General features: G+C 35.9%; 1 protein-coding gene across 1 annotated transcript in view; it reads right to left on the bottom strand.

Moving 5' to 3' along the window:
* Positions 1–1,088: 1,088 nt before the first annotated feature.
* USP12 (ubiquitin specific peptidase 12) overlaps positions 1,089–20,042 on the bottom strand; it is a 33,086-nt gene continuing 14,132 nt past the window's right edge. The window contains 8 exon segments of the mRNA XM_032680048.1: positions 1,089–3,741; positions 5,747–5,825; positions 7,551–7,748; positions 10,178–10,208; positions 10,211–10,266; positions 10,442–10,512; positions 13,477–13,703; positions 17,488–17,701. Coding sequence (XP_032535939.1) covers positions 3,640–3,741; positions 5,747–5,825; positions 7,551–7,748; positions 10,178–10,208; positions 10,211–10,266; positions 10,442–10,512; positions 13,477–13,703; positions 17,488–17,701 — 978 coding nt within the window. The 3' untranslated portion in view covers positions 1,089–3,639.

Here is a 20,042-nt window from a genome sequence, read left to right as displayed (position 1 = left end):
TACAAGGATGACCCCGATAATAAGACTATACATTATCACCTTAACCTACAGCTGAGAGACCAGATCAAATAGTGCAAGATAATGTTCCTTTAATTTTAATAAGGGAATTAGGAAAGTAACTAGAGGCCTCAGATATTTCAGGTTTTAAACTTTACAAACATCACCCCCCAAAAAAGTAGCTAAGCAATACAGACTTTCATCTGTATATGATCCAAAAACTGCACATGTAAGAGTGCTTGTCAAACACTGAGACAGAGACATGGGGAACAAGGCAGGATGTCAAGCTTCAAGCTGCTGCTCTAGAAGGATGCAGATCTTCTGTGGATCTTGTGTTATACCTGGCACTCCTATGCAGATGTCAAAGACTGGCAGAGTATCTGAGGTGGCACCAAATCCCTACGTGTCACCTAAGCAGATGCAATCTGATTTATGACTAACTTCTGAAAACACAATTAATTTTAACCCTTCATACAAGTAGCTGAACACCTAAAAGTCACCATTTCTATGCAAAGAAAGGCCATGGATGTGGTTGTCAAAACACAAATATGTCAGGGTCTGAACTGTGCACTCCAAGCGAGGAATGATACCAAATTATACATGGATACTGTAACCAGCTGCATCTTTTTCTTCTGATGCTGGACTCCTGTTCTTTGTCAGTGCTGGAAACACTCCTATTTTTCTTTTCTTCTGTTTTTCCTCCCACACGGTGGTGATCCAGGAAATCCCTTAGATAATTTGGAGGCATATTTTGTAGCAAGATACACCTTTTTTTTAAGGAAACAGAAGTCCAGAAAGAACAGTATTTTGAAACACACCCTTCTCCTCTATCTCAGAAACCAATGACTTACTAAAAAACTAACCCTAGAGAGTCACGTCACCCAAAATATGGCTGCCATTGAACAGTTTTCATAACAACATATTGAGTAAGATACATAATGCAGAGTATATAAACACACTTCACTTTCCATAGCTCAGGGCAGTCAGCTTAATACAGGAAGTTCCAGATACTTTTTGAGTTTGAAAACACTGCAAAGCACAAAAGGCAGCTGACTGACTGACCACTAGGGCTCCACAAAGGATACAGTACGTATCTTTAGAGAACATACTTTATTTAATAGAAGTTTTTTGCTCCAATATACAAAATAAAGGACTGTAGTCCCAATTAACATTTACATAGTTACACAGCAAATAATTTCCACCATTTACAACAACTGACAACCTTCCCACACTCCTCACTGTATTACAGTCAAGAAAAATTCCTATAATGTTTTACATACCAATCAGTTATATTTTATATTTCTCTGTCTCTTTTAACTTTTTTTTAACTTGCAGTTTCTGATATCTGTTAAATTAAGAACTTACAATTATTTCGGCTGCACTAAAAGAAAAATGAAATACATAATTTGGAATACTATCTCAAAATCCTATATAAAATAAAAGTCATTATCTTATAAAAATACATAGCAGGAGTAAAACCAGTGAAACAACAAAAAATGTTTTAAATTTTGTTAGAGTATAAAATATTTAACAACTAGCCTCAGTTTCTAACTACATTAAAACAAACAAAAAAAAGAAGGAAAAAGAAGATAAAACATTTTAAATTAGCAAAAAGTAATATGACAGTTCTTTTGCAATACTGTACCTTAAGTATGCAAAGGAATTCATCCTTCTAACGTGCACCGTTATCCAACTGATTTACCCCCTTAACCCTTTTTCTACTGAAAGCCGAAAAAAGGTTTTAACGTTATTTGAATCCTTCAAGAAAATTCAATCATATTTTTCTGCATCTCCCACAATATTTAGGCTTTACTTTACAATGCTGGTAGATTAATCATGGTACATTATCTTCTATAAAAGAATTCTAGCCAAACCAAGGGATTAGAAACTCTGCATCTTACAAAAGCAATTTGTTACAGTATGACAGTTGCTAAATAGCCCAATTTATTTAGTGACCCTGTTAAAGATTTGTCCAACTGAGTGAATAGGTGAAGTCATTTCCTGAGCTAAAAGATACAGGTAAGTAAATAGTCAGTTATAGCAGCAGACAGGAGACATTCTTTTTAAAAGTTGTAACAGTATCAATAAAATAATGTTAGAAAATTACAGTAATGTAAAAATCACTAGCTGAAGAGGGAGTGACAAGGACATCCAAGACCTGATTGCCATAATCTGGAATTCACATCCTATGACCTTCCAGAAATTACATTCAGCTACTGTCAGACAATGTACTCCTAAGTGAAGAATGTCAAATCACAACAGTTCACATTTCTTACAGATCAGGTGTTTCGTCAAGATTTAATTGTTAATGCTGTTTCACAAACCTAAAGTAAGGTAAACTGCCTAGTTTCAGGAATTTTCACTCTACAAGTCCTAAGTATAATTACTTTTAAAGGAATGTGGTATCTTCAGGCTCATGAAATTCCAAGCCTATTTCTTCTTATTACTCAGATGTAATTTAATGTTTAACAGAAGCTGATCCATTTTTTGGAGAGGAAATAATATTCTTAAAGTTGTTTACTTTGATCCAAATCACTGTAATTTACTTAGCATATGAACCATTTACAAATTATCAAAGAACTATAAGGACCAGTATACCACCACTGCACCACCATTTTCTTACAATATGCATTCTTAAAAGTCTTCTATGTCATAACTTGATCACTTTTTTTCACCCATTAGTGAAAAGAGGATATTCTAATTTTATTAAACAAAGTACCTCAGTTAGATACCAGTTCCTCCAGAAGGAAACCTCTCTCCTGTGTTATTAATTTTTTTCAGATATTGTAGGCATTGTCTTTACAATTTATATTGGCTCTTCTTAAACATAGTTATACTTAAACATAATTAGTTTTAATTCAAATTAATATATAAATTTCCAATACTCATTAGAAAAAAGGACAATACACAAGATCCTAAGTCACAATAATTTATAAATAAAAATAAACTATTACAAACTAAATCCTTCCCCATACGGAGATTAAAAGCCATAATCTTGACTGATTGTTCCCGATCATACATTATAAATAATGTAAGCTTCTTCAGAGAAGCAAAACATACTTGCCTCCCTGACACCAGTTTACACCTTCAGTTAAACTACTACCATCAAGAAGGCAATTGTGTTGGGCCCAGATATATCTTCTTGCTTACATGTTAACCCTCTGATCCTAACCTTTTCAAACTTAAGCACAGGAAACTAACTTCATAAAGAATCCTTTACCTTTTATACATAAACTGTGTATAAAATACAGATTTCTTGTGCTCCTACTGCACCAATCTGGCAGTGCAGTTAGAACCTGATTCAAACTCCAATGAAGTCCGTGAAAGGCTCTCCATGGCTTCAGTGGGCTTTGAACTAGGATCAGAGAGACAGTATTATCCAAATGAAAGCTCCTGCAAGAGTGGCTGGTATCTCTCTTTTTGCTTATGGGATGCAGTGGAGATGTGTAATCAGCATGATACCTGAGCAAATAAAATGAAAATGATACGAAAGTTTTAAGAACCCCAAACTCTTTGCTTAGTTGTGTGCAAACTGTGCTATTCCCCCTAGAGATCTCTGCTTTCTGTCTCTTCAGTGCTTGCTCCATGTCCAGGATAGAGAGGATGTGAGACACAAAAATCTCTTTTCACTACAGTTCCCCCTCAGTCTCGAGACTGATAGAAGAGGATATAACCAGACTCAGAGTTCTTTGAGATGTCTGATGTCAACCCGTAGAATTCTTCAATAGCTTGTGCATCAATTTTCTGTATGTAAAAAAAAAAAAAGGACAAAAATTTTAAAGTAGGAATATCTTGCATAATATACACATAAAATTAAGTTCCACCCTAAAATAATAAAATCCAAATAATTCTTAAACTTTTTATATCTTGGCTTCCCCTCTGCCACCAACTGCACAGAGAGCAGCAGCTATATATGTTTTCTATATAAATTTTTTAAGTATTAAGTGACCCTACTGTAAGTGCAATCTTTACGTGCATTGCTTGCACAAATTTCACACAGAGAAATTTTAGAGACAATCATATCCCACCAAGACTTTTTATCAGTATGAAGAATGCAAATACAAACTAACATTTCTAACTCTAAGCAGCATAATCCAAACAAGTGCAGAGGAGAATAAAAAGGCGGCAGAGAATGAAGGCTAACTTTTTCTATGTTTTTCATACAGACTGTTTGCTTGTGATACTGTTAGCTTAGAAAGCCTCCTATAACCAAGATTTAGAGTGAAAAATGGAAAACTTCTATTGAGAAGGTGAAGAGTGTTGTCTGGTTCTGTTATTTTCAGCTATAAAAGAAACTGAAAGCAAACTCTCTCTTGCCACATTTTAAATAAAAGGCAATTGGGCTACAAACTATAAAAAGGTGAAGAGATAAGTTTTCTTTCACTTAGCTAGATTTTACTTAATCTCATTCCCATCACTTGAAATAAAATCTCTCTCAGGAAGGACTGAACTATTTCAACTTGATGAACTATGGGCCTAAATGTTAATGAGATGGTTTAGACTTAAGAACAAAAGGATTCTTTCCTTTCTCTTCAGATCAGTTATGAGAAAAAAATATACATTACTGCCAGGTGTTACTGATTTGGAACTAGAGAGATTGTCCCTGATGTTTCTGTGCAGGGCTAAGGGTTGGACTTGATAATCTCGTGGGTCCCTTCCAACTCAGCAGTGACTCTATGAATGATGTGATATGCTACAGCCCTCTCTCTTTTCACTGGAGGAAAGTGAACTTTTGACCTTATCAAGACATTTCAATTTACTGTGTATCTTGATAGGACGCAGAGGCAATCCTTTTACTTTCCCAACAGCTCTGTGTATTTCATTGTTTGTCTTTTCCCATGTGAAAAACTGTCCATAATGTGGCATGAGAGAAGAACTCTTCCATACCTTTGACTCATCCTGACAATTAACAATGTAAGTCCAATACCTGTTTCTTTTTTTTTTTAATTATGTGGTTCTTGTGTATTGTAAGGAAAATGGAAACTATTACTTATATAGATTTAATTAATACAAATAAAGTCATGAAAAGCACTTGGACAGCACAATCATACTTCTGTTCATGCACAAGCACAGACAAGGGAAAAAAAAGGAAGATGACAGAATACTACTCTCAGTAAAGAATAAAAGATAACTGATGAAACAGAAAGTCAAAATGGGTGAAGGGAATTCTGCTATTCCAAATTAGGTTTTTCTCTTTTTTTTCCTATTAAGAATAATTCCTGAAAGCATGGCTAATATTAGCAAGTATACCACCAAAAGCAAAAGGCTCCTGCTTCAGGGATTAAATTTTAGGGTAAAATCTCAAAAATCTGCCTATTTTATATTTGTTGTACCTTTATTCTAAACAATCTGGGATACTTCATAAAACAGACTAACAGACTAATCTATTCTGTTAAATCATAAGCTCCTAGAAAGTATGAACAAAGGACTTGCTACAACAAATTGTCCTCAGAAAAAACTGTAGTAAAACTAATTAATCTGTATCTTCATTTGACATGCCTTCTGGCCACAGAATAGCTTATTAAACAAAGGTGGAAGATCCTGGTCATAAACAAAGGAGCTTCTTTTAAGTATAAAACCCTAAATGCAATTCAAAGAATTATACAGTCAAATTGTAAAGCACAGCTCTGCACTCACAGTTATTGCTCATTTAGATTGGGTTGAAACCTCTTCTCATTAGCATTCCCAGTCATTTTACTTTAAGTAAGCATATACACGAGGGGGTTACACGCACTGTGGTTGGGCTTACCTCAACAATATCATCATCAAAAAGCAACCAAAAATCATGACTCTTCACTATTGCAATATAATGTCCTCTGTTAGGGCCACTGTAAAACAAAATTAGAAAAGAACACAGACAATAACACATATGTATGTAGAAATGTATTTCATTTAATCATTTTTTTTTCTTGTAGAAAAGCAATACTTAACAGTAATTAAAATGGCTACCACTACAATTTCTGTTTGGATTTTCTCCCCCCCTCCTTTTTTTTTTTTACTGTCCACTTACATTATCTTCATAAGGTCTTACTTACCTTTATATTTAATACTGTGCTAAAAAAAGGATTATAATTTCAAATGAAGAATAAGCAGCATAGGCATTGAAAATACAAATGAAATTTTAAATAAGAGACAGAGAAGTGAAATCAAGAAAACATTCAAGTATTTCATAGAGAACAGATCCCAAACTATTTCTGATCTTCAGAAAGAAAAAGCCATAGAACTGCTGCTCATCTACACGAATCTCTTTATCTGGTCCACTGAATTAAAGTGGCAGTTTAGAAGTCTCAAGAAGCATAGCAATGAGAAGGGCTCCCAGTTAAAACTATTATAATGCTCAGCTCTTCAGTTATGGCAGACAAGGAATTTCTCCACAGCTGTGACAGAAAAAAATCCACCAAAACTTTAGTGTCTTATTTCTCATCAGGTTTCAAGTAAGGAAATAATACACTTTCTGAAACAGCTGAACCTTATAACTGATAGTAGACAACTAGTTAAAGCAGTTCTGGAACTGCCCCAACCGGCTAACAGTGCTCATACAATTTTTATGTCCAGATCAGGGAGGGAAGGTTGCCATCTCTGAGGGACATGCCCGTGTACCAAATCACTAACACAACAAAACCATGGTTCATCTCCTGCCATGGCTCTGAGAATGGAGAAGTTCCCAAGACTGCAGCTCGAGTGAGGGAGACAGATAATGGTCAGAACAGTCAGAAAGAATTTTCCTTAAAATCCAGAACAAGAGTGTCCCAGGAAACTAGGACACAAAGGCTTGTTTTCCAAAACTGTCCACAATTGGCCGATTTGAGGTCTAATTATCTTTACTCTCTGCTCACTGTGAGAAAACTGATGAACTGGAGCAAATCACCCAAAGATGTAGCCAAATCAGCATTCCTAGTCATGAAACTGAGCCCAGTGCAACCTAATCTAATGACAGTTAGCCCTGCTTTGAGCTTTAAGTGGTTGACCTCACAATATAAATTATTCTGTGATTCTACATGTCAAATCGTAATTTTCAACTTTGGGGCTTTCATCTACTCAATAAGCAGCTTGTAGAGCAGCCTGATTTTAAGCCTTGAAGCCACAAGAACATTTGTTGAATATAACAAAATCAAATACAAACCTAGCAGTCATATTTTGAAAGCCATAAAACAAATTAATCAATAAAACTCATAATATATGGATATATTTCAGAAAATGTTGCTTTAGCCTTAAGAAAAATACCCACCCTAAAGGAAATGCTTGATAAAATAACAATGCTTTCCTTCCTAAGGAACATTTTCTTTTAGAACTGTTTTTTTTAAACATAATTAAGTCATACAAAGATCTGTGATGTGAAATACAGTTATCACTTTTCATAATGAACTGTCACAGCAACAAAGACATGTTCTCTAAGGACTGGCAGCTTCTCCCCACAACACTTTTCTCCTAAGAAACTTTTCTTTTAAGAGTTTTTTAAATGCTATTGATTTATAGGATACTGGGTGATTGGTGTTGTTTCTTTAAACATAGTTAGGCTTATACAAAAACCCCTTGCTTAAACAGAGTATTACCTTCCACAATGAACTACCACAGCAACAAGGTCATACATTCTGTCAGGATTGGTGGCATCTCCTGAGGTGTTAAATAAACGAAGCTCTAAAGGAAAAACTACTCTATAAGAGAGTTTTGTATATCGATGGAGCTGATCCATGTATTTAAATCTCTTCAAATGGAGAGCTAGAATCATAGGCAGCTTTTTTACTTTCATCCTGAAAAAAAAGAACCAAACAAAAAACCAACTGTATTTTTAATATTCATCCAAAACATTCAGTCAGTATCAACAAACAGGAAACCTATTTTACTGAAGTCTTTAAAAATTCTGCAAGCATTAAAAGAAACTCAAATAATCATCTGTTTAAAAATAGTCCTGTGTTGCTAAACTAAAGGGGGATTTTAACAACTGAGAGAACTGAAAATATATTTATAAACAATGAACTACAATATATAAGAACAGCCATGATGAACTCACATAATAATTTAGATCACATAGACAGAATTCAGTTTTTAAGCACAGAATTCAGTTTTTAAATACATCTACCCATAGCCTTCCGAGTTCCCAAAAGCAAACCTAGATCCCACTTGCTATACAGTGGAGGTATTGCAACAGAGTTGTTTCAGCTGTTCCAGCTGAATTTCTCAGTAAACCAGCCAAGTCAAACAAGCTTTTTAAAACTAAGCTTTGTTACACACTTTGTCCACTAAGTATTACCCCAAAATCTTCCTATCAAGCCATTCATTTTAAAATTGCAAGGGATACAATAGCCCAGTGTTATACAACTACCTCCTACTACCCAAAACAAGATAAGGCTGTGCTCTAGTACAATAATTTTGTACAAATGTTGCAGCAATGTTTTACAGCAGTCAAAGCCAGAAAAGTGATAATCTAGTTTACTGAGGGCTCACTGGCCCCTTTCCCTAGTTTGAGGTATTGAGATCTCACATCCTCCTACAAATCCTCCTCAGCCAACCATAGCTGGCCTGGCAGCAAACACAGACTTCCTTCCACCCTTTGGGCAATAAATCTGCCCATACTAAGAGAACCTCCAAGCTGAGTGCTCTGCTCTTGGCACAGCCAACTGCCTTAGATCAGCACAGCAATGAATTTTTCCAAGTGCTTTCTGCCGTGACACATAGCTCAAAAGTCTCAACAATAAAGCCCCAGTCTGAGACATGTCTACTAAGATCACATTTTCAGAATGTCAAGAAGTATGTCTGTACAAGACAATCCTTTTTCAAAAGACAGTGGACTGTGAACAAATCCTTGAAACTCACCTTTCTTCCCTTTTTCTCATTAAACTTAGACTGACAACAACCTGTAGGAAACTCTTTTAGACTCAAATTTTCCTCCATGCCCACAAGAGAACTACGAAATAAAAATGGACTGGGGAGGGGTAGAAAGATGACAGAAGCAACTATTATTTTTAGGAAGAGTTACTTTTTATTATATTATGGCTATAATTTCTGCTCTAGTCCCTTTTTTTTCCAAATTAAATCCTCTCCTTATAATGCAACTGTGTTTGATAATAGGAGCTTTTTCAATGGCGAAGAAATTTGGTACATCATCTTTGCTAGCTGAGTAGACACCAACACAGATAAACTGTGTTATAGAGATAGAAGAAAAATATGACTGTAGTGAAACTGAACTTAAGCTTCACATGAAAACCAAAATACAAACAATCAAAGCTGTGTTTTGCCAAGGAAGTGCCTACAGTACAGGTTTATGTCAACCCAACTTATATTGGTCAGGGATCACATTATCCACCACACAGAAAAGAGCTAAAGCAACAGAAAACAAACAGGCCAGACCTGGATTCCCAACCTAGCAGACACTAATTTGTAAGCTTAAGCAGCATGTTAAGGTAGACTTGGGAGACGAGATATACAAAAGCTGTGTGTTGAATCTATGGTAAACCAAATAACCAGTATCAGTGGTATAACCAGCAGAGCATGTCAGTGTTCCCACTCCTTCAACCAAATACTTTTTCAGATAATAAATACCACACGGTGCACAAAATGAGAGATTTTTTCACACGTGTGAACAAGACTAGAAGAATTATTAGGCAAACAAGAATTGTTTTTAAACATAATGAATTTCAGGCTTCCATGGAGCTTCTGATGATTTTCAGGAGCACTGTCAAGCAGAAGTTTAGCGCAACTAACTAAACACTTTTAAGAAAACAGAAACTCAGCTAACAAAAATAGTTACAAAAAGCGCCATCAAAATGATTCTTTCAGCAACTGGCAAAATATATTTTATTTCAAGACAAAATCAGGTTTTAAAAAGTCACATACAATCCATGACTTTTCATCATTGCCACTAGTCTGTGTTTAGTCACTAGCAGGTTGAACTGGCTTTTTAACTCATTTTTGGTCTTAAGATCATTCTTTCTCTCATTTGTAAATAAATAATGATCAAAGGAGTCCCAAAATACTTTACATGGATTCTCATTACTCATGGAAATAGACATATTGAATTCTAGCAAGAGGAATGCAACCAAGTTATTCTTAAGTGGAAGAAGAGTGAGGAAATTAAGGGAAAAGATGTTCTCTCCCTGAGACATACACATACAAAAGGAAATACAAGAGTATTTTCATTAAATGCATGGGTTATTTTTTTCCTTCCCTAAGTGTGAGGTACCTTTTATGCGCTTCTTGCTTACTGCGACATCTTCACAGTAGTACTTGTATTCACTGCACAGAGTTTCTGTATTGCTGAAACCCCTGAAAAAAAAAAGCTATAAATACTAGTTTCTTATATGAGTTATTCAAATAAAGGTACCATATAAACATAATTTTATACACTTAAATCTATGTAAGATAGAACTGTGAGCTTCTGTTTATGTCCTGCTTTCTAGGGAACAGATAAATACAAATTACGAAATTCAGATTTTGTCTACCTTAACAGTGAGTGATTGAAGTATTCTGCTCCACATCAACTGAAAGGTCTAAGAAGCTTTCATCTTTGCTGCTTACCTGAATGAAAAGAAGAACCAGTTAGAACACAGTTAAAACAAGTTATACTGATTTACCGGTTTTTCAGTGTACTATTTTCTATTATGGAATGAATCTTCTACCTTTAACATCCTTTTAAAATTTTGCAAGTAGGCTTTTCTATTTCAGAGATTTGCTAGATCTCTGCTTCTGATTTTGTTCTGGACATGATCTTGCACTCACAGAGCTCAGCTGTACTCCGATGGCCAAAGCTGCACAGAACAGAAAGCTCAGAAGGATGAACACTCACAGAATCTGCTATTTCTTACAGTTTGGAATTTACTAGGAATGTAAATCAGCTCACTTGCAATAGAGCTTTTGCAGCTGTAGACTCCATGTGTGCTAAGTCACAAAGTAGTTTTAAAAGAAGCTGAAACAAAGCACATTATTATCTTAGTTTCAAGGAAAAAAGAGAGCTAAAGAAAACAGGGGCATAGTTAAGGTTCTATAGTAAGAAAGAGCACTGAGATTTTCCTTATTGCCTCCTCTCAGTCCCAAATGGAATTGAGCCAAAGATTTTTATGCATTGAAGAGTTGTTTGGACACAAGAGCAAGACCATCACCTGGAGGAAAAACATTACTGATACGTATGGTGCTTTTGACCCAAGACAATTCCCTGTTTTTGTCTGTAGAAGTACTGGCCACATTTAGCTGTTTCAAGTTTAATCTTAATGAAGTCTATACATTATTTTCTGGCTTACTGTTATTATTCCTTAAACTGTGAGAGAAATCTGTAAAACCAATTAACTTCTAAATAATTTTTTAGCAATTAGCCACAAATTTCCATTCACTTCAACATACTGCCTCTATCAAGGAAGGGTGAAAGCATTATAACAAGAAATCACATTAAAAGCATGTAAGACAACTTACAATCCCTTTTGTAACATATTCATTTAATAGGCATGCCTTGTTCCACAAGACAAACTTTGTTAAAGCATTGCATCTATGTTCCTTATATTCCACTGTCCATACTTAAACAGAAGATAATCTTCAGCCAGTTATTTTTTATCTTTAAGATGGGCTAATGAACAATGCTCCTGGAAAGATGCTCTTTTCTATAATCAGGACAATTAAAATTAGAATAAATTTTGCCATGCTCATTTAAGGAACATTGAGTAGGTCTGGTCAGTCGGAATATAATCACTGTCACTTTGAGCAAAGATATCTTAAGCTTTACATATTTAAGTATGCACTAAATTCCAAATTTAAATTTAAAATATGCTAAGGTTATTGTCTTATCATTAATAAGCACTAATTCATCCACTTTGCTACATAATCTACAAGAGCTGTATCCAAGTACTCCTGACATTTTAAGTTATATTTCTAAACACAGAAGAATCTAAGTGCAACAGCTCTTAATAAACATTAAGAAAACCATATATATTCACTGTATTTGACAATAAGGCACCAGTCACAATAATATTACTTATTTAGTGTGTCCAAAAGTGCTCATGTTCAGGTAGCTGTGTTTTAATTAGACACAAGCTGATATACTAAATAGACAGAAGCTGATAAAACAGCTTCCAGATTATTAGGGCTTGGAAAGGCCCTAATAATCTAAGACCCAATGTATATTAAAACACTGAATTTTAAGTTCAACTGTCCAAGGAGGCACAGTGGCAAACCTGTATGGTGCATCTTGTTCAGCAATACATAACAGAAAAACAGAACTGAGCAATGTTAGTAAAATTCTCAAAATTGTGACAGGCCTGATAACAAATAAAATATACTGGCAAAGACCATTTTAAAATTGCATTAAAGACTGTGCCTAGATCAAAATTCTGACAGCAGTAATTCATTACGCCACAGTGAAGAAAGGTAGTGATGTCAGTCATGTGAAAAGACTAAACTAAACTCACGTTTCGAGAAGAAGAAAAAAAAACAGTTCAAGAACTAAAAGAGAAGCAATTGACAGTTGCCAAGAAATACGCATTAAGGAGGGAAAATCTACCATAAAGAAAATATGGCAGCTAGAAATCAGTACCTAAATTACTCAAAGTCTGCGGTTATATTACATATAACATTAAGAAGCTATTTTCTTTGAAATAAAAGAGGGGGGTATTTCTAGAAGACAGAAAAGATTACATGTGAAATATACAGATTCGATGAATTCCTCCTTTCCAATGTCATGCCAAAATATGTGCATTACTAATTTAGTTAAAGAAAATAGGTATGAAGAGTCATACAGAAACCACAGTCATTTAGCTTTTTACAATCTTTAAGGTATAGACCATGACAGAATTACTGTAATTTTCAAATTGTGCTGCTTCTGCTTTTTCCCAATGGTAAAATTCAATTATAAGTTTTTATGAAATACATTCTTTCTCTTATTGTAGAACTTCTCAAAGAAAATTTTAGTATAGCATACTCGAAGAGTTTATTTCTCAGGGTGTAATATTAGAATAATTCCTGTGGACAGACATTTAGGAAAGAATTACTTTTCTTGCACATTAAATTGTGTTTTTTGAGAATCCCAAGCTACTGTCTCGGTGCCAAAAGCCAACCATAGTACTTTGATTTCAATGGTTTTAAATTTAAAAATTAGAAATCGATGGAAACTGATTCAGAATACTTATTTATGGAATATATCACTAAGCATGATGTTAAGTCATTAAATTTGAGATGAATTTCACACCTTCAAATAGTAGGCTTTATTTCTCTAAATAGTGCATCAATTTAGAATATTCTTATCTGAATTTTGAAGTTATGATCACACTGACAAAAATCCAATTGGGCATTTCCCTAATATTGCCCAAATGTCTTTTCCCACAATTCATGCATCAGCTGCTGAAATGTGCTCACTAACAAAGAAAAAAATGAATGTATTTATACAAATGTAAGATTACTAAGGAAAAAACTAATCTACTCTGTTAGTCCGTTGGGTTAAATGAATCATGAAACATGAACTAGTGAAATATGGCAGAATTCATTTTATAACAGACTTACAGTTTCACATGTAAGACATCTGGTTTCATTAGTTAATGTTCCCTGAAAGATTTCATGAACCCAGGTTGGGTCTGGTGGGCTGTTATTTTCATTGTCGATGTTGCCATTGGGCAGGCGACCATTTTGTTTCTCTTGTTTTCTTTCTTCTTGCAGGATATCCGCAATTGTATTTAATAGATAGTTTAAGAACTCATGTGCATCCTGCTGCATGTAGTTATCAAAAAGCTCTACAAGATAAAACAAAAGATTTTTTAAATTAATCAGTCAGTGCTATACTACAAAAAAGGATTTTATTACAGTCAAATTTCAAAACCATTCCTTTATTTCATACCTTGAATCATTCATGACAATACAACTCCAACTCAAAATGCATACTTGACAAACCAAGTCAAAAATATAGGGGGTGTAAAGAGGGAACAGAAATAACTCAGCTGATGAGAATTAACAGAAGACTGAATCATTCTGCAAGAAAACTAGGGCACAATTCAACTACCTAAACACAGGTGTACATGTAGTGCCACCTGAAATGTCACAGTTCATCCTATCCAGCTTCCAGATGCCACTGGATCTCCTACAGGCAGGCACTATGCTATCTCTGCCAAGCTTAGGTCAATGTCTTGGATAACACCAGGCATCTCAAATAGCATTAGATATTGATATTTCCCAGAAATTACCTGAGAACTTACAATAAGAAGTGTTTCATTATCTGTATGATGCTTCATTGTCCACATAAGAGGGATGAGGCCCTCTACAAACAGATAGGAGTGGTCTCATGTTCACAAGCCCTGGTTCTCATGGGGAACTTCAGCCACCCCAACATCTGTTGGAGGAACAACACAGCAGGGCACAGGCAATCCAGTAGGTTCCTGGAATGCATTGATGACAAATTCCTTCTCCAAGAGATAGAGGTGCCAATGAGGAACGGTGCTATGCTGGACCTTGTTCCCAGCAGCAAAGAGGGGCTGGTGGGAAACGTGAAGCTCAAGCGCAGTCTTGGCTGCATGACCATGAAATGGTGAAGTTCAAGATCCTCAGGGCAGCAAGGAGGGCACACAGCAAGTTCTGGGCTTCAGGAGAGCAGACTTTGGCCTTTTCAGGGATTTGGGGGTAACTGTGGGATAACCTCCTGGAGTGAAGAGGGGCCAAAAAGCTGGTTAATATTCAAGGATCACCTCCTCCACGCTCCGGAATGTTGCACCCCAACAACACGAATTCCAGCAAAAACGCCAGGAGGCCTGCATGGATGAACAAGGAGCTCCTGGACAAACACCAAAAAAACAAAATCTACAGGTGGTTGGAGCAAGGACAGGTAGTCTGGGAGGAATACAGAGAAATTGTCTGAGCAGCCCGGGATCATCTTAGGAAAGCTAAAGCATGATAGAATTAAATCTGGCCAGGGACATCAAGGGCAAAAAGAAAAGCTTCTACAGATACATAGGTGATATAAGAAAGACCAGGAAAATGTAGGCCCTCTCTGGAAGGAAACAGGAGAGCTAGTTACTGAGGATATGGAAAAGAAGGCTGAAGTACTCAATGACTTTTTTTGCCTTCTATGACAGAGTGACTGCAACAGTCAACAAGGTAAGACTGACTGTTGTCATCTACATAGACTTCTGCAAGGTCTTTGACATGGTCCCACGCAACATCCTTATCTCCAAACTGGAGATGTGGATTTGAAGGGTGGACTATTTGGTGGATAAGGAATTGGCTGGCTGGATGCAGCCAGAGGTATGGTCAATGGCTCTATATCCATATAGAGACCAGGGACAAGTGGTGTCCCTCAAGGCTCTGTCTTGGGACTGGTGCTCTTCAATATCTTCACCAGTGACACAGGCAGTGGGATCAAGTGCACCTTCAGCAAGTTTGCAGAGGACATGAAGCTGAGCAGTACAGCTGACACAACAGCAGGAAGGGATGCCATCCAGAGGGACCTGGGCAAGACTGAGAAGTGAGTCCATGAGAACCTCATGAAGTTCAACAAGTCCAAGTGCAAGGTGCTGCAGCTTGGTCAGGGCAATCCCAGACTGGAATACAGACTGGGAGAAGGACTTGAAGGTTCTTGTGGATGAAAAGCTGGGCATGAGCCAACACTGTGTGCTTGCAGCCCAGAAGGCAAACCACATCCTGGGCAGCATCAAAAGCAGCACAGCCAGAATGTTGAGGGCAGTGATTCTCCCCCTCTACTCTGCCCTCATGAGACCTCACCTGGAGTGCTGTGTCCAGTTTTGGGGTCCTCAGCACAAGGAAGATATGCACCTGTTAGAACAGGTCTAGAGGAGGACCACAAAGATGATCAGAGGGCTGGAACACCTCTCCTGGGAAAACAGGCTGAGAGTTGGGGTTCTTCAGGGAGACCTCGTGGCTCTTAAGTAAGGTAGTATTTGCAGAAGTCATGTTAAATTGGCCTAAATTTCCAGCCACAGCTAGAGGAAACAGGTTTAAAATTAGGACTTACAGCAGTAAGTAGATCTGTCATTTCAAAATCTGAAATACTACTTCTGGAGACTGGTATGTGTGGCAACTTTATTACTGCTGAACTTGTTGGATAGATAATATGGATTCACTATGCTTTCCGCTTCATGTCCTCAGTTCGTCAACATTCTAAGCACAATATTTTTCAAATTAATTCAGTGGAAAGGGACGGTTTCACTGCCACATACTTGCAATGTATAGCAATGACACAGATTAAAGCATAAATCTGATCTTTCTTACAAATCTACTCTCTTGATCATGTTCAAACTGAAAACATAGTTAATTGCAGTCCCCTGGGATACCAACCTGAGAAATCTTCTGCTGGTAGAAGTTTTCACATGAGGAATGAGACTAAGAAAACCATAAAGGTATTGTATCAGCTTGAGTAATAATTATTTATTTTCTCTCTGACTAGGAATTGTTACAAGGAAAGTTACCTGCCAATTTAAAAAGCATTCTATATCACTGGCTAATATCATACAAGTCTGTTACTGTGCAATTACTTCAACTTGCTTGCAGTCTAAGAATGTACTAAGAGACAAGCCTTCAGGACTGGAAAAATGAATGAAAAAGATACTCAGTGAAGCTTAAGTTTTGAAATGCATACAGGCACTCCATGGAAGTTCTACTGTCATTCACTTGATGACATCCAGGAGTAAACTTTAAATAGAAAAAAAAATCCTGAATTATTTTTGGAGTAGGGAAAACTTGATGCTAATCTAGATCATTTGGAGAGGTTAAGTAGCACGATAGGTCAGTCAAGAGTATGAACCATGTTGCTTACTTAATGAACTTAGTTTCACTAAGTTCAATCTAGCCAACTGTAAGGTCTTTATTTAATTGAGTAAATCAAGGTAGAACAAGAGCTACAGGTCTCTTGAGGTAAAATACTTCAGAAGTTCTTCATAGCGTTATATCACAGGCCTCTCAGGGCTATGTGCCCAGTCAGTAACCAATTAGCCTTGCAGACAGGAAACAAGAAATGCTAAAAATCTCTAGAAATCTCTTGAAATTTAGGATATCAATTACATTTCAAAAAAATTTTGCAAAAATTACTTAGTGATTTTAAAATTCATTAATCCTTTAAAGAGCAGTTCAAGCTATGTATTGCAAAAATTCTAAATTAATTTTAAAATGTGGGGGGTTTTAAGCCAGATTCTTGCAGGGAAGTCTTAACATCCTTGCCACACACTCGGTTTGGGAGACTGATTCCTGCATTCAAAAGAATTTTTTTTTTAAACAAAGAGCAAGGGTTTTACAGTGAATTTTGATTATAAATCTAAAGTTCACAGAGCAGCAAAACTAGCAAGCAATTTCATAAGCAGCCAGTGACAATACACTTTAGTTTTACATGAACAGAGAAAGACAAGGTTTCTCTCTCAAAATGGCTCCAGGGTTATTCTAGGGTCACCTCTTGTTTATACTGCAGCACCAAGAACACTTTCTCTGTGGAACAAATATGTAGGTTCTTCACTATGCCAGCTTTAGAATTAAATCATAATTGCTATGATTATTACACAAGAAAAAGATAAAAGTTACCATTTTCTTTTCGCAATCTTGTTATAAATTTCTTGGGAGGTATTACTCCAACTTTTTTCTTCTGGGTGGCTATACTGTGGAAAAGATCAGCTAAGCAGGTAAGGAGATTCTCTTTTTTTCTTGGTTGACTCTTGTATGCTAAGACTTTGTCTCGAAATGGTCGACAAAAATAAAGTGCCTGAAGAACTGAATTGCAGTAGCATGTATTCCCGAACTATAAAATAAGAGAGAGATCTATTAGTTTGCATTGTATTACTGTAGAGAGATAAAATTAAATCCAAAGTATAATAGAGTGCATAAGCAGGGGCCAACTTTCTGCAAGTCATTTCTTCCTGACTAAGGCAGTAAAGCATAATATTGTTTCACAAAGGATTACCTAGTACACTGTATGTAAATACAAGAAAAACCTAGATAAACTTGAACAACACTGTTTGTCTCACTTGTAAATTTAATTTATTGGTAATATTTTGCATCTACTTGGATCAAAATGTTCTACAAATATCCCCAGTTCCACAATTCCCAAAATATGCTCAGGTAAAAATATCTGTCTGTGACACATCTGCCACAACAGTAAAGAACAGGCACAGCATGACCTTGTACTGTGAAGAAATTCAGCTGTAAATGGAGAGCTTCTCATACACTTCAGAAAATGGATTCTTCAATCTTAATAGCTGTCATCAAAGTAAGAAATAACTGCTTTAACCTGTTCCTACATTTTCAGTTCTCATTTTAGGGTGACAGGATTGGTATTCGAGAGTTTTCTTAAACCAATGTGACAAGGCTTGTTTAGGATTTAAACCTATGACAGTTGGTAGTTTCAAATCAAAGTTGCAAAGAAAAGAATGTCTGATTTGGATGCGTGCATTTTGAAGGAGGCAAGCTACTGAATTGAAAAGGAGCAAGAGGAGTCAGCAAGAAAAGCACCCAGAACCCCCTCTGTACCAGGACACTCCAGATGGGACACTCCAGGTGTTCCTCTTCCCCAGACTCCTTGGAGTTTTTAAGCATTTGAGTCTTGTGCTCACTGACACTGTCTCCAGCTCACCCCAACACTGTAAACCTCCCCATCATGTCTGTGAAGGCATCATGAGCTGTTGATGGATAAAGTCATTCTCATTTTATGCTGCCCTTCTCTAGTGAAACCTATTATTTAACACTGAAAGTGTGGTAAAAATCTTTATAAAGGCCCTCAGCAAGTAATCCAGCCTTTCAGCTGCAGTCGTGCAACCTGCAAATTGAAGTACAAACCTACTACACACATTCTGTAAAACGTGAAAATAATGTTCATATTTACATTATATATAAAGATAGTAGCACACAGGAGTAGCAAATTCTGAGACTATATTGTGATGGGGAGACTTTTATAGCAAAAAGTGCATTTAGAGATATTTTAAGAGCAGGTTCTTTCAATAGGGAAAAAGAACTAAAAGCTTTTATATCTTAGGAATAACAGGGAAGCAACTATTTTTTGCTCTCTCTCAACCAGGACAATGATAAACAAGAACACCATGCAATTTAATCACAAAACTTACAAGTTAATTGCTTTCCTTTATTTTAAATTAATGAATATAAGGAGCTACTTTCTAAATAACCAAGACACACTCAAAGAGTAAGTAAGAAGTGTATTTTAAAAAATATATTAAGATGTCATACGATATCCATATTAAAAAGTGAAGAAATTAACACTTATTATTTTTATTTATTTAAGCTAGGGGAACGCTTATATTAGCTTCCTTGTGGTCCAAATTTGCAATCAAGCAAGTCAATGAACTTAAGAGGAAAACCAGGGCTTTTTTCTTTAAAGACAGCAGATGAAATCACACTATGTCAAAATATTTAATATTGTAAGCTATTTATAAGTTTATAATTAGAAATAGCCATCAAAAGAGAACTACATTAAAGTGTTCAGAAAGTTTTTAAAATTTAATCAAATTGGAAAAGTGCTAAAATTTCTACAGCAAGTGTCAAAAGATGAAAAGGAAGCAAATTAGAAATTTCATAAGATTCCAATTTTAAAAAGGAAGAGTCTGATGATAAATTAATTAGAATGGTAACCATGCAGTGAGAGATGACCAAAATATGAAGAACTCAGAATATGAACAAAATTCACATTAATTTAATATGAATGTATGTAAACCTACATGCCTGTGAGTATGAAATAAAAGCAATCAGATTAAGTTCATAAAAGGTTTTCTTCAACCAAATTCAGAAAGATAGTAGGCAATAGAAGACTGAAAACAAACTCCTGAAGAAAATGTAATTAGTTCACATTTATCTCTAAGGCATCAGTCTTTATTGCATCAACCTTCCAAATCTTTTTAAAATAAATGCTTCCAATCATTAAAAAGTTATAATGACACCTATACTGAACAACAAGGGGGAAAAGGTAGGGAGGTTTCTAGACTAAGCAAATAGGGAATTTAATAAATTAATTAATGCTGGTCTTACCACCACTATTACCTTAGTTCGCATCTTTGACTCCATTACAGAAAAACACCCAACACCTTGATCCAGTCTCCCCACCACCCGCTAAACACCTATACTCTGTTTTCTGA

Source organism: Chiroxiphia lanceolata, chromosome 2 (genome assembly GCF_009829145.1).
Source record: "Chiroxiphia lanceolata isolate bChiLan1 chromosome 2, bChiLan1.pri, whole genome shotgun sequence".
In the NCBI taxonomy this organism is placed as follows: domain Eukaryota; kingdom Metazoa; phylum Chordata; class Aves; order Passeriformes; family Pipridae; genus Chiroxiphia; species Chiroxiphia lanceolata.
The sequence above is the reverse complement of the archived record's forward strand: the minus strand, read 5'-3'. Positions and strand labels throughout refer to the sequence as shown.